Source organism: Ylistrum balloti, unplaced genomic scaffold (assembly GCF_031769215.1).
Source record: "Ylistrum balloti isolate Yb309-2 unplaced genomic scaffold, AGI_CSIRO_Ybal_v1 Utg371360, whole genome shotgun sequence".
In the NCBI taxonomy this organism is placed as follows: Eukaryota; Metazoa; Mollusca; class Bivalvia; order Pectinida; family Pectinidae; genus Ylistrum; species Ylistrum balloti.
In genome coordinates, this window is record NW_026782721.1 from 502471 (window position 1) to 516655 (window position 14185).

The 14185-nt window shown below is 35.2% G+C and overlaps 1 protein-coding gene across 1 annotated transcript in view; it reads right to left on the minus strand.

Annotated features, from left to right (window-relative positions):
* The window catches only part of LOC132562180 (nuclear pore membrane glycoprotein 210-like), a 37029-nt gene that overhangs the window by 21941 nt on the left and 903 nt on the right, over positions 1-14185 (minus strand). Inside the window, exons 3-18 of the mRNA XM_060226912.1 lie at positions 12284-12415; positions 11312-11414; positions 10973-11123; positions 10653-10782; positions 10183-10311; positions 9789-9857; positions 9458-9564; positions 8269-8409; positions 4826-4966; positions 3499-3651; positions 3096-3201; positions 2053-2136; positions 1006-1151; positions 751-862; positions 456-515; positions 81-127 (exon numbers count right to left, since the gene is read on the minus strand). Coding sequence (XP_060082895.1) covers positions 81-127; positions 456-515; positions 751-862; positions 1006-1151; positions 2053-2136; positions 3096-3201; positions 3499-3651; positions 4826-4966; positions 8269-8409; positions 9458-9564; positions 9789-9857; positions 10183-10311; positions 10653-10782; positions 10973-11123; positions 11312-11414; positions 12284-12415 — 1811 coding nt within the window. The remainder of the gene's footprint in view (positions 1-80; positions 128-455; positions 516-750; positions 863-1005; positions 1152-2052; positions 2137-3095; positions 3202-3498; positions 3652-4825; positions 4967-8268; positions 8410-9457; positions 9565-9788; positions 9858-10182; positions 10312-10652; positions 10783-10972; positions 11124-11311; positions 11415-12283; positions 12416-14185) is intronic.

The following is a 14185-nucleotide window of genomic DNA, read 5'->3' on the forward strand; positions in this document are numbered from 1 at the left end:
ACACTAAATTATACTGAAAATTATACTTAATTACACTGGATAACACCACAAATTATACCATTATAGTTTAGAGTGTTTACCTGTTTACCAATATCTCTACAGGTCACTAAGAAGTTATGGAAACCTCCTGAAAAAGATGCATCATCACATCATTAAAAACCTTGACAACCATCAGACAACATTTGGTTAAATAATCAAGTGACTTTTAAACAGAGATATTTGAAATCAAACCTTTTTCATAAATAATTACGAGTTTAAATGTTATTTTTATTGCCCTGACAAATTTTTGATTAATACCAAGGACGAGAGTCCAGCCCACTAATCAATCCTCTAACTTAAGTATTGTTGTCAGTTTTGTGAAATCATATCAGAGACAGAAATGCACATTAGATAAAACAATAAAACAATATACCCTTACTCTCGACAAACAGTGACACAGACAGTCCGATACTTACTATTGTTGCCAAATGTTCCCAGTTGATGCTGTTTGACAATGCTTGGATTTTCAGGTGTCACTATAAAGTAGAAAGATAAATTATAAAAACACCAATGAAGACATAACATTTGTCAGCTCAGAAACGGATTTTAAATCAGGATTATTTCTATATCACTACTTTCCTTCCTATAGGTGAGGGAAACTCAGCATAACAATGGAAGTACTTGGATAAGTCTATGACCCAGGGCTGGGGGCCACCTCTGAGTAGCATGTATAGGGCTTTGAGTTATGACTCAGGGTGGTGTGTTACTTACATATTTGGAAGTACTTGGATGAGTCTATGACCCAGGGCTGGGGGCCACCTCTGAACACCACCTCTTTTTGAGAGCCCACAGCAACCACAGCCTCCTTCTCTGGATCCACAGCCTGTATACACAAATAAATCAAACTGGATTATGATCAATATTTGTACAACATGAATTATGATCTTCTACGACAATGCTCAGCTAGCCTTTCATATTTCTGGCTAAAAAATATCACACAAACAATTTTCCATCCTCTTGACTGACCTGAAGTGGATCATAAGCAGCAATTGTGACTGTGGATTCAAGCTGTATATTGCCTACTATATAGGAGGCCTTCACTTCTGTGTGACCTTGGATCACTGCCCTGACCTTTACAAAGCGACACCCATTATCAGGTAAGGAAGTTATATCTACAAAACAAAACATGTATAAGATTACATAAGTTTAAGTGTTATAATATATACATCAAAGAATTTGAATAAAAGATACAGAAAAAATGTTTAATCAAACAATGACCTTGATTTTTAACATAACACCCTATATGCAATACCATTTCATATACAAATATATAGTGATGATATTTTTAACCTTCATCTCACATTTACATAAAATAAATGAAATTTAATCAGAGGCCAGGATTGTGTTGCCACTGTTTATGAAACACCTAATGTATCCTACTATAGGTTTTAACTAGTTTATACTATTTGACCAAAGTCAAATAATGAAATCTGTTGAATGACTTTTCGAAGTGAAACCTGTCTACAGTTACCAAATACCACAGCAACCAAAATTTTGGAAAAACAAGGGAAAAAATTCCTATTTTATGTTAAATGGTACTTTTCAACAAAGGAGTTCACCAAATGTCAAGTTAATCATATATTGAACGTTTGATTACAACAGCATCTTTAATAAAAACCAGACATCTGATTTCTACCAGACTTCATTTTATTACAAGAGCATGTAAAAATAAATTCTAATTTTACCAGCCTTCTCATTTTTCTAATGATCTTCAAGAAAGTTAAGGCTTATAACCTTGAAACAAAAAAAAAGGATCAAGACTGTGGTGTTGCAGAAGGGTGGAGTGTGGAATTGGGTGGGGGAGGAGGTCAAGGTTTTGAATGTGAGAGGAATGTGCGGACTGGATTAAGCTATTTTGGCATTTTCAGGTAAAGAAAAGATCAGGTTGATAAAAAATGTTGAATTAAAAGAATAGATATATATCTATACAACTGACCCAATAATAAAGAAAAAAACAAGAACTGATCATCAGTTCTGATATTCATGGGATTTTGAAACGTTTAAACTCATTACCTTCTGAATACTGGAACACTGTCTGGTCAGTAAAAGTTACATTCAGTCTCATCATTCTGCAGTCGTTGAATTCCTGCGGTGTCCCTGGAAATGATGTGTCATTATGTAAAAATTCAGTCTTGAATGTTCTGCATTAGACTATACAGAATGTTTCCTAAATAAGTCCACGGTAGTGTCCCCTTTACCCCTGAATGAGGGTAAAAAATCACCCAAACTGGTCTTGAACCCCAGTTTTCAAGGACTCCCTACATGAATGCATTGTTGAGTACACTGTACACCCAGTTTCAAAATGCAAGAAAGAACACTGGTCCTGAGTTAGCAATGGTTGTCCTGGCCCTAAAACTCAAGTGATAAGAGAGAATCTAAAACCATGAACAGTAACCCTGTATCAAGATGGATTGGAGAGGGTCTAGAACCTGACCTACATCAACAACCATTAACAGTGACCCTGTATCAAGATGGATTGGAGAGGGTCTAGAACCTGATCTACATCATTAACCATTAACAGCAACCCTGTATCAAGATGGATTGAAGAGGGTCTAGAACCTGATCTACATCAACAACCATTAACAGTAACCCTGTATCAAGATGGATTGGAGAGGGTCTAGAACCTGATCTACATCAACAACCATTAACAGTAAACCTGTATCAAGATGGATTGAAGAGGGTCTAGAACCTGATCTACATCAACAACCATTAACAGTCACCCTGTATCAAGATAGATTGGAGAGGGTCTAGAACCTGATCTACATCAACAACCATTAACAGTCACCCTGTATCAAGATAGATTGGAGAGGGTCTAGAACCTGATCTACATCAACAACCATTAACAGTAACCCTGTATAAAAATGGATTTAAATGAATGTAGAACCTGGATCCACATTGCCACCACTAATTGTAGTTTAAACCAGATCTATGATTACAGAAGATACCAATAAATAATGACAAACCATTTTTACAGCAGATACTTGGTACAGATGAATTAACTGAAGACTACTAGTCACGTAACACAGGACTATCATTATCCTGTAATGGTGACTTACCTTTAAACAATGCAAAAATAGCCAAGGGGATCTCCAGATCTGTCCCAACAGCAGCCTCGACTCTTTTAGGGCGGAACAACATGTCCGACGGTGGCAATACATGGACCTTCAAGGTAAATCACCAGTCATAGATGAAAACTGACTTAAGTTTAAATAGATTTGCACCAAAATTCTGGAAAAGACTTAAAATTCCTTAACTGATTTTACAACTTTTGGTTCTGACCATTAAGGTAAGACCATGGTAATGACAAGTGATATATATCCTTATTGACGACTAGTGGTATTGATTATCCTTCACTGTGTAAATGTATGAACATGTTTATATACATTTACTGATGGCAAACCCTGATTCATCAAGTAACACTTACAGCAGACAAACCCTGATTCATCATGTAACACTTACAGTAGACAAACCCCAGTGGGCCTGGTTCCTTGTGTCAGCTGCTGTTACGTTGGTGCTTCCTGTGTGACCTGTCGTTATCTCCCCATGCATGTTAACATTAGTGATTCGTGGCTCTGATGACTTCCATATATACTCTCCACTTCCTCCTGTAGCCTGGAATCAGGTAAAGAAAGCTATATTTTATATTTCAATAATTTGTCATGTGTCAAATAGATAAATGCTACTCTGTACAGGTGTGACAATAATGTACCTAAAGTTGTGTACACATGTTAGAAAATTACTATTAGAAAGTACAGGCGTCACAGAAACTTAACCGTAGTTGACACAGGTGTCACAGAAACTTACCTGTAGTTGGTACAGGTGTCACAGAAACTTAACTGTAGTTGGTACAGGTGTCACAGAAACTTACCTGTAGTTGACACAGGTGTCACTGAAACTTACCTGTAGTTCGTACAAGTGTCACAGAAACTTACCTGTAGTTGGTACAAGTGTCACAGAATCTTACTATTAGAAGGTAGATGTCACAGAAACTTAGCTGTAGTTGGTGCAGATGTCATTGAAACTCACCTGTTGTTGGTGCAGGTGTCACAGAAACTTACCTGTAGTTGGTGCTGGTGTCACAGAAACTTACCTGTAGTTGGTACAAGTGTCACAGAATCTTACTATTAGAAGGTAGATGTCACAGAAACTTAGCTGTAGTTGGTGCAGATGTCATTGAAACTCACCTGTTGTTGGTGCAGGTGTCACAGAAACTTACCTGTAGTTGGTGCTGGTGTCACAGAAACTTACCTGTAGTTGGTACAAGTGTCACAGAATCTTACTATTAGAAGATAGATGTCACAGAAACTTAGCTGTAGTTGGTGCAGATGTCATTGAAACTCACCTGTTGTTGGTGCAGGTGTCACAGAAACTTACCTGTAGTTGGTGCTTGTGTCACAGAAACTTACCTGTAGTTGGTACAAGTGTCACAGAATATTACTATTAGAAGGTAGATGTCACAGAAACTTAGCTGTAGTTGGTACAGATGTCATTGAAACTCACTTGTTGTTGGCGCAGGTGTCACAGAAACTTACCTGTAGTTGGTACAAGTGTCACAGAATCTTACTATTAGAAGGTAGATGTCACAGAAACTTAGCTGTAGTTGGTACAGATGTCATTGAAACTCACCTGTTGTTGGCGCAGGTGTCACAGAAACTTACCTGTAGTTGGTGCTGGTGTCACAGAAACTTACCTGTAGTTCATACAGGTGTCAAAGAAATTTATGTTTAGGTGGTAGAGGTGTCAGATTTACATGCAGTTGGTTCACTCAAGTGTCACAGAATCTCACCTGGAGTTGATAGCGATGACTTATTGGCACCTTTGGGTCCCAGGGAAAGAAGAGCTCTGATGGTTTCACTAGTATAGGATCATAGATCTCCACTGGCTGTATCTGTTTGATGGCCGGACTGATCGGGTACTCCGAACCATCCTAAAGTCAACAAGAACATTATGTCAGGATTTTATAAGTAGTTTTACCCTTAAGACAGCAGTTATTTTTAACAAAGACAGAGTTACCATTTAAAATGAAAATTTCAATATCTTGGTTGTTATATTTTCCATATATGAGGCATTTAACTTAACATTTTAAGACTGATTACTTACAGTATTTGTTTGTCCCATGCCACAAGGCATCATAGAATTGATTTGTCTAAAACAGCTTAATATCACCTACTGATGCTGTCATTGATATTGTCAGGATCCTGGTTGATTCTGCACTGTTTAAGTGAACTAGTATACAGCAGAACAAAACAACCACCACATTTTTAAGACATGTAATCAATTTCTGCTGAAACTATATAGCATGGTGAAAGTCTAGAAATACTACATTTAATATGCAATATCAGCTTTAAAAGCAAATAATGAGATGACAGTTTGTCTATTGTGTACTAAGATAAAATACAAGCTATATATCAGATATATATTAGGTAAACATCGCTGTTATACCTGAATGTGTGCTATGATAATCTATGTATGATAATCTTTGTATGATAATCTATGTATTATAATCTATGTATGATAATCTATGTATGATAATTTTTGTATGATAATCTTTGTATGATAATCTTTGTATGATAATCTATGTATGATAATCAATGTATGATAATCTATTTATGATAATCTATTTATGATAATCTTTGTATGATGATCTTTGTATGATAATCTATGTATGATAATCTTTGTATGATAATCTATTTATGATAATCTTTGTATGATAATCTATGTATGATAATCTATGTATGATAATCTTTGTATGATAATCTATGTATGATAATCTATGTATGATAATCTTTGTATTATAATCTATGTATGATAATCTTTGTATGATAATCTATGTATGATAATCTTTGTATGATAATCTATGTATGATAATCTATGTATGATAATCTATGTATGATAATCTTTGTATTATAATCTATGTATGACTATCTATGTATCTATGTATGATATATACCTGGTATACTACAATACACATGGTGAGATACAACAGAATTTATTGTCCAAAAGCTGAAAGCCAGTCAAACACTTCTCTGGTAATGCAATCAATACAATATTTCCATTCTAAATGTTTTAATATTTTAATTTGAAAGTTTGGCTCTCAATGAAGTGAAAACAGTATTCTATCAATTCTGAAATCTGAAGTAGAAAAGTATTCAACACAAACTTTAACTATCATGCCAACTTCGTTCATCAACAACATTTGATAATAGCTTTGTATTTCAAACATTCTTATGCTGTACAACAAACTAATTGTGTATGTTTCCATGGCAACGTTTTACAACATCATGCTCAAGTTTTATCTCAGGGAAATCATCATGAACATACACACAATAACAATAACAATGGAATCTTGATGCCTAACATTCTCTTATCTTTATTCTGTTCTTTAAAAGTTCTTTTCCCTCCTTTCCTGTTTTTGCTCAGAATTATATGAAATTTGAAAATTCCTCTCCAGAAATAAAGATGATAATCTTTAACTATCAAATCCATTTGATTCATCTGATCAGTCCTAAAACCTGAAGGGCACAAAGAGGAACCAGGGTGAACCTACATGCAAAATTAGAGAAAAAAATCTATTGACCACTTCTCAAGAAACAGCAATAACAATACTTTTATTATCAAAATCTAAAATGGCTGCCTCTTCATTCCCAAATCAAACAGGAACCATCTTTCATTTTCAAATTCAAAGATGGCCACCTACATCTTTCAACAATTTCATTTTCCTGACCAGTCTCAAAATCAAAAGGGCACAACTAGGGACCAAAGGGAGTCTACATATGATATTTAAGAAAGATCTCTTGTTTTAATCCACACTATATTAGCGTATATTCTGGTTAATCTTACTCTTTGCCACATTGGCATATATGTATATTGGACACTTAGGTATTTAGTGTTTATAATCATATTTTATATGCCACATGAGATCTTACGTATGCATGACTTTTAATACTTAATTTCTTATAATGAATACTCATGTATCTTTTATAATTCGGAAATTCTGAGATATCAATGTTATATTCTGTGATATTATCAAACGTTTTGTAATGTTCTGTGTTTTAACTATGCTGTAAATACTGTATATTTTATATTTTCGACCACATGTGAGAAGAGTCTTTGACTCAATGTGTAATCGAATGAAAATAAAGTCTATTATTATTATTATTATTATTATCTATTCAGTACTTCAAGAATCAATGATAACAAAAACCGTCTAGGGATGGACTGACCACAGACATAAGGTGATATTAATAGCCCACCAGCTGATGATGATAGGGTAAAAAACTCACAATAGAAAGAAAGTATAAATATCTGCTTAGTATAGCAACAGGTGCTTTATCTTTCTGACTGCACTGATACAGAATCAATTTAATATTCAATTAACATACTGCTACAAGTGCTTCAACTCTCAGACTGCAGAGATATACAATCGAATGCTATTTGAAGCAAGTGCAACATGTCAGATTTTTCAAAAAATGAATGACTAGATATATGACAAACTCTATGAGTACATGACATGCTTGATCAGCAAATGACATGCCTGTTCAGTATTTAACAAGCCTGTTGGGTAAATGAAAAACTTGATGAGCATATGACAAGCTTGTGTGGCACAACACATGCCTATTTGGTATATAGCAAGTCTGTTGGGTACATGACAAATTTGATGAGCATATGAGAAGCTTGATGGGCACACAATATGCCCTTTGGGTACATGACAAGCCCAGCTGGTAAGAGTGATTACCTCTACGTAGTAGACATAGTAATGAGTGCCCTCTGTCATACGTCGGCTCACCTGACGATAACACATCAGTTAATGTTTTGTCAACAGAAATCTACTTCTGTTATCTTACTGAATGTTTTCATACAATAGATACTCTGTATTAGTACATATGTAAACCATGAATTCATATTACTTAGACTCAATGTTCATTATGTCAAATCAAGCACACAAAGAATTGAATGTCACACCAATCCCATTTTGTCCTTTTAAAATGACTAGGTCAAAAAATGCATTATTGTGTACAAAATATGAAATAAATCTGAAAATTCCTGTCAATTTTTGGAAATTCTCACCAAAACTTCCCATCTTTTACCTACACATAAAATTCTCGTACTCCATACATTTATTTGTTTTAATCATGATGATTACATGTCACAGAGATAGGAAATTTCAATGTCTAACTCATTATCATTCTCTCCCCTCATGGAGGACATCTAACCAGACATGTGTCTTACCGTTCTGATAACACTGCCCAGAGTTCCATCCAACACGGTCTGTCCTTTGTCCAGTGTCTTTACTAGATGGTATGTACCGTTCTTAGTGGAGGACAAGACCTGGAAATATTCTTTAGGGAACAGCGCCCTGATGATGACATTCTGGCAAAAAAAATAGATGATGGGGTTTTGATTTTAAACCAAGTAGGAATCCTGAATTAAAATTAAAATGACAAAACATTAGCATCTACAGAGAATTTTTCCAGCTTTACACAGATAATGAGAGCTAACAAAATCTTAATCTTACTATCTACATCAGACGGGTAGACCTTATGTCTGTTTTTATCATACATCTTTATGATACCTGTACTTACATCAGACAGGTAGACCTTATGTCTGTTTTTATCATACATCTTTATGATACCTGTAAGTACTTACATCAGACGGGTAGACCTTATGTCTGTTTTTATCATACATCTTTATGATACCTGTAAGTACTTACATCAGACGGGTAGACCTTATGTCTGTTTTTATCATACATCTTTATGATACCTGTACTTACATCAGACAGGTAGACCTTATGTCTGTTTTTATCATACATCTTTATGATACCTGTAAGTACTTACATCAGACGGGTAGACCTTATGGCTGTTTTTACCATACATCTTTATGATACCTGTAAGTACTTACATCAGACGGGTAGACCTTATGTCTGTTTTTAGCATACATCTTTATGATACCTGTAAGTACTTACATCAGACGGGTAGACCTTATGTCTGTTTTTACCATACATCTTTATGATACCTGTACTTACATCAGACAGGTAGACCTTATGTCTGTTTTTACCATACATCTTTATGATACCTGTAAGTACTTACATCAGACGGGTAGACCTTATGTCTGTTTTTATCATACATCTTTATGATACCTGTAAGTACTTACATCAGACGGGTAGACCTTATGTCTGTTTTTATCATACATCTTTATGATACCTGTACTTACATCAGACAGGTAGACCTTATGTCTGTTTTTATCATACATCTTTATGATACCTGTACTTACATCAGACAGGTAGACCTTATGTCTGTTTTTACCATACATCTTTATGATACCTGTAAGTACTTACATCAGACAGGTAGACCTTATGGCTGTTTTTACCATACATCTTTATGATACCAGTAAATACTTACTGATATCTGTATATACTTACATCAGACGGGTAGACCTTATGGCTGTTTTTATCATAGACTTCTATGATGATTTCATATTCTCGTCCAGTTTCTAAAACCCATTTCTTGTGGGGCAGGATAACGAACGCTGTAATATTTGAAATAATATGATCAGTTAACTTGGATCAATCAACGATGCCCTTTAATCTGACACTAGATCAGCTGGAAAACAAATCTAGGCAGTGATCAGCTCAGGATAATGGTCAATCAATTATGTTAAAACATCAATGTTTTTTGTCAGCATTATTGGTTAGCCTAGATTGACTAGTATTGGCTGATAAGTGAGTTGTTCCTGTATGTGATAATACATACCCAGACGACTGGCTGTGACAACATACATCATGGCAGATGGACGCCTCAGAACATCCTGATTTTTTATATCTTATGTTGGTTAAGGTTTTCAACATATCTGTACTTTAAGTGATTACTCAAACATATTGTTACCCTGAAAAGTATAATAGACCATGACTGTCAAAACTGTTTAAAATAACAGAGGTCATTATTTATTTTGATGCCTCTGCAAGGATTTGAACCCACGATCCCTTGGTTACTAGTCTGGCTCTCAACTGATTGAGCTGAACAGAAGTTATTTCTAGCCAAGCAGTATATTGTGGCTGGTATTTAAATAGGGTTATATAATGTAGGTAAACATTAAATACTATATAGCAAGGTATGTCATGTGATTTGGGAAAGACGGAAAGGATACTTTTGTCCATCAGTACAATCTCTGTGGAACCAAGCTCGGCCGCTGTCGCAAATGATGTCTTGGCATTAAACTCACAGATCATGTGATCCTGGACTTCTAAATAAAACTGTTCTGATGGCATCGCAATCTCTGTAACAGAGTGAAAATTAAAGTACCATCATGTCTACAATTAAAATTTAAACTGTAACAAAGATTGAGGTGAAACTTAAGCAATATGTCTGATAAACATTCTGAGGACATGATTCATATTAATGAAACTATGATTATTTGATGATAGCCGTACAGATTGGAGTGTTCACAGGAAACCATAAATATCAAGTATACATAAAGCAAAAGTAATTTTAATTAAATTAAATATTTTTACATACTCTCAATACTGAGATACTCAAACCATATTTTAACAAATAGACAACAAAGTGATAGCTTTTTGTATAAACGTTGACAGATCACTGGAATTAAGACTAGCTTACCAATGATGGAATTCTGCTTGATGAGTTCCACTGTGTATTTCACAGTGGAGTATTTAAGGACATAGGCTTCAGCTGGACTAACCATCAGGTTTGCGATGACCATGATCTTCACAACATAAGGCGAGACATTCTGGGGAAAAAAATAATACTGACCACAACCTTCAACACATAACACATTTGGGAGCATTGTTACAACACTTAAAATATTGCAGGCATAACATACCATATTCTGAAAGCAATTTTTATGACATAAATTACTCTATAAATAAAAATTATCATTAAATTTTTAAATAACAGTGTGTCTATTCCGGTCAACTCACCTTGTAGGCAGGGTCACGTATGATAGACTTAACATTGGCACTGCCTGTACGAATACCCTCCACCAAGATCATGTCACCCTGTAGGCCGCGTCCCTCCAATCTATCGATGTGGGATGGTCGTGTGTAGTGTGACTCTGAAAACTTAATGATTCTGAAAAAAATTTCAGTACAAAATTAATTTCATTAATTTTGATTCTTAGCTTGATGACTTTTTGAATCATCACATCAATTTAAGACGTTGACATAAACAATCTCCTGGCACTGAATGAGCATGAAATTGAAACCAAATACAGGACAAAATGTTAAGATTTCTCAGATTTATTAGACTAAACTAGCTACCGCAGGATGTTGCTGGCATCAATGACCATGTCCTGGTCAGCTGAAGTATCTGGTTCAAGGCTCCATTCAAAGCGCAGACCAGCAAGACTGGAGAAGACATTTCCTGGAATGTACAGAACAACTAGATTAGCTTTGCTGGGAAAATTAAATGATTGAAGAATTACCACTACATGAAATGATCCATGATTACAACATGTTCAAAGATCATGAAAATGACCTTATTTAGACACCCAGGACACTAAAATTAAATGCAAAATCCTTCACCATTTATCATTCATCTTTTATTCATTTTTTTCCGCTGAAGGGAAGAAATTATGAAAGAATCTTGATAACCATCATTGTAAACTTTACAAATGCAAAATAAAAACCAAGAGGAACTTCCATTTACAAATTACTGAAGTGGAATTAATTGAAAACATGTGAAAAAACCAAAATGGTCATCTTGTCTTTCCAATTATCTTAAAATAAAACATGCACAAATCAAGGCATTCTTGTCATACAGGGGAAGATCAGTTTATTCGAGTTGTATTAGGGACATACAGACAAGGCCATAACAAGGTATGTCACATATCAGTTAATGGCAGAGCTGAAAATCAGATGATAAATCAGTCAATTAATCCAAATTTTTGCCAAACCATAATCCATGATCAATGGATTTATCAGCTGTAAGTTATATATATATATATATGAAAATAATGAATTGCATTAAAACATACGAAACTTATTTTATTATTTGTTGTCTTTATCTTCAATCTATCATATATGACTGACGGCTCTGAAAATTTACGTGAAGGTAGATAATCCAATAAGGTAGACAGAAAACTCGAAATTGATAACCCCTAGAATGGTATGTTCCTGAGTATATTATACACCCCCTTTTTGACACAATAGTTTTTGTCTAAAAAAGTGCACACTATATGCGCAAATTCATGGTATTATACAGCAAATTGTACATCAAATTTCTAATCTAACCTTCTTCATCAAAACCACGGATAGTAAGCTCCTCTGGTGAATCTTCAAGATATAGCAGGCGAGTGGTAGTCTGTATCTCAAACCGATGCAGAGATTCTACGATCACAATACATCTCAATATCTCACGAGTGACTGCAAAACAAAATTCAAAACATTTACTCATAACACTAAAAATTGAGCAATACAAAATTGCCGAGACATTAATGCCATACAGTTTGAATGAGAAATCTTCCACTTAATAAAGTTGATAGAGAAAACCTGGTTTTAAAGACAGCAAAATGTCATAAACTTAAACATTATCATATCTGCATTTGAACATAGTGCTGCATGCAAGAATTATTTTCAAAATGAAGAGTTATGAATCAATAGCCCATATAGCTAGGGTCTGGGGGTCATCTAGGCCCCCAGGTGGGGATCGAAGGAGGCAAAGCCTGTGGGCCAAAATTAATTTTAGCAAAGTCTACCTGGTTAAAATTACCCATTCATACACCTCTATGATTACTTAAAAGAAACTTTGAAGTAAAAAGTTGTTCAAAAAACATTTAATTTCATAGAGAAATTTTTAATTATCCTCTTCTGGATAACTTTCAAGTCAATGCTGTAGACTTTATTTCATTTTGGCTGACCTCCATTGGCCTTTCAGGTTAATCATGAACATCATTTCACTTTCGAAAAAATATTATAGGTCTTTGATTAGGTGTAAGTTTAGGAAGCTTTGATTGTTTTGGGACAGCCATGCTGTTTATTATGACTGTCTAGATCATCGGAGCACTTATATCAGGGCACAATACAAAAAATGAAACAGGTCAAATTTCTGGTTTCTTTTTGTTTATTTGGTTATTAGAATAAATAGTCTGTAAACAATAACGAACGGTGTGTTAGAAATTAACCATATTGGATGAAGACAGTGGGTCATATTTACAACTTAGGGGGTCAACCTGTCGCTTCAATCAAATAAAGCAGCATCATGTCTGAAACAAGTGACCCAATGGCGCAAGGGCACGGGCCGAAATGAACCTTGAGGTGGAGTGACCTAGGTTCTCATCTGGGGTTCCAAATGGCTACTTAGTAATTAACAACCAGTCACATAAAACATTTAACTTATTTTATTGGGATAACAAAAACAACAAACATAATAATACATGACGAGGTCCTTTACCACTGGGACACACAACATATACATGTAAAGGATCAGACACATGCAGTCAACACGTAAGGGCATATTCAAACACCCATCTATTTAGTTAACAATAACCATCACGGGGACAGAAGAAGACCGAAAATGAGACAACACAGCTCAGAGAGCTACCAACTGTCTGACGAATACACATGCACTATTGTATTAAATAAATATCAACAGCCAATGACAATGCCACAAGCCGATCAGTTTACAGCTTCTTGGCTATTCTGACCACCAGTACAAACAAAATGTATGATACAAACGACAATTTCACAAATCCATGTGGCAGCAATACATAAGTAACAGAAACAAGGTATAAACAATAACCTACACTCATCGACATCAGCAATCCATTCACATCTACATTCAATCCCAGACTAACACATATAGATTTATAAACATGTCACTTTCACACAAACAGACCCATAGTAGTGCGAAAGAACAGGAAAAATACACACTCATGTCAAGTGCCCTGACAGGGAATCGAACTCAGGTCTCTGGCATGATAATCAAGCGACTCTACCAACTGAACCAAAGAAGCATGCTCCATCAGCTGAGTGAAAGAGACCATGTTTAACACTTATATACAAGCCACATCCACCCGTCAGCTGAGTGACAGAGACCGTATTTAACACTATATACAAGCCTCACCTACAGAGATTATATTTAACACTATATACAAGCCACACCAACCTGCCAGCTAAGTGAGAGAGACCATATTT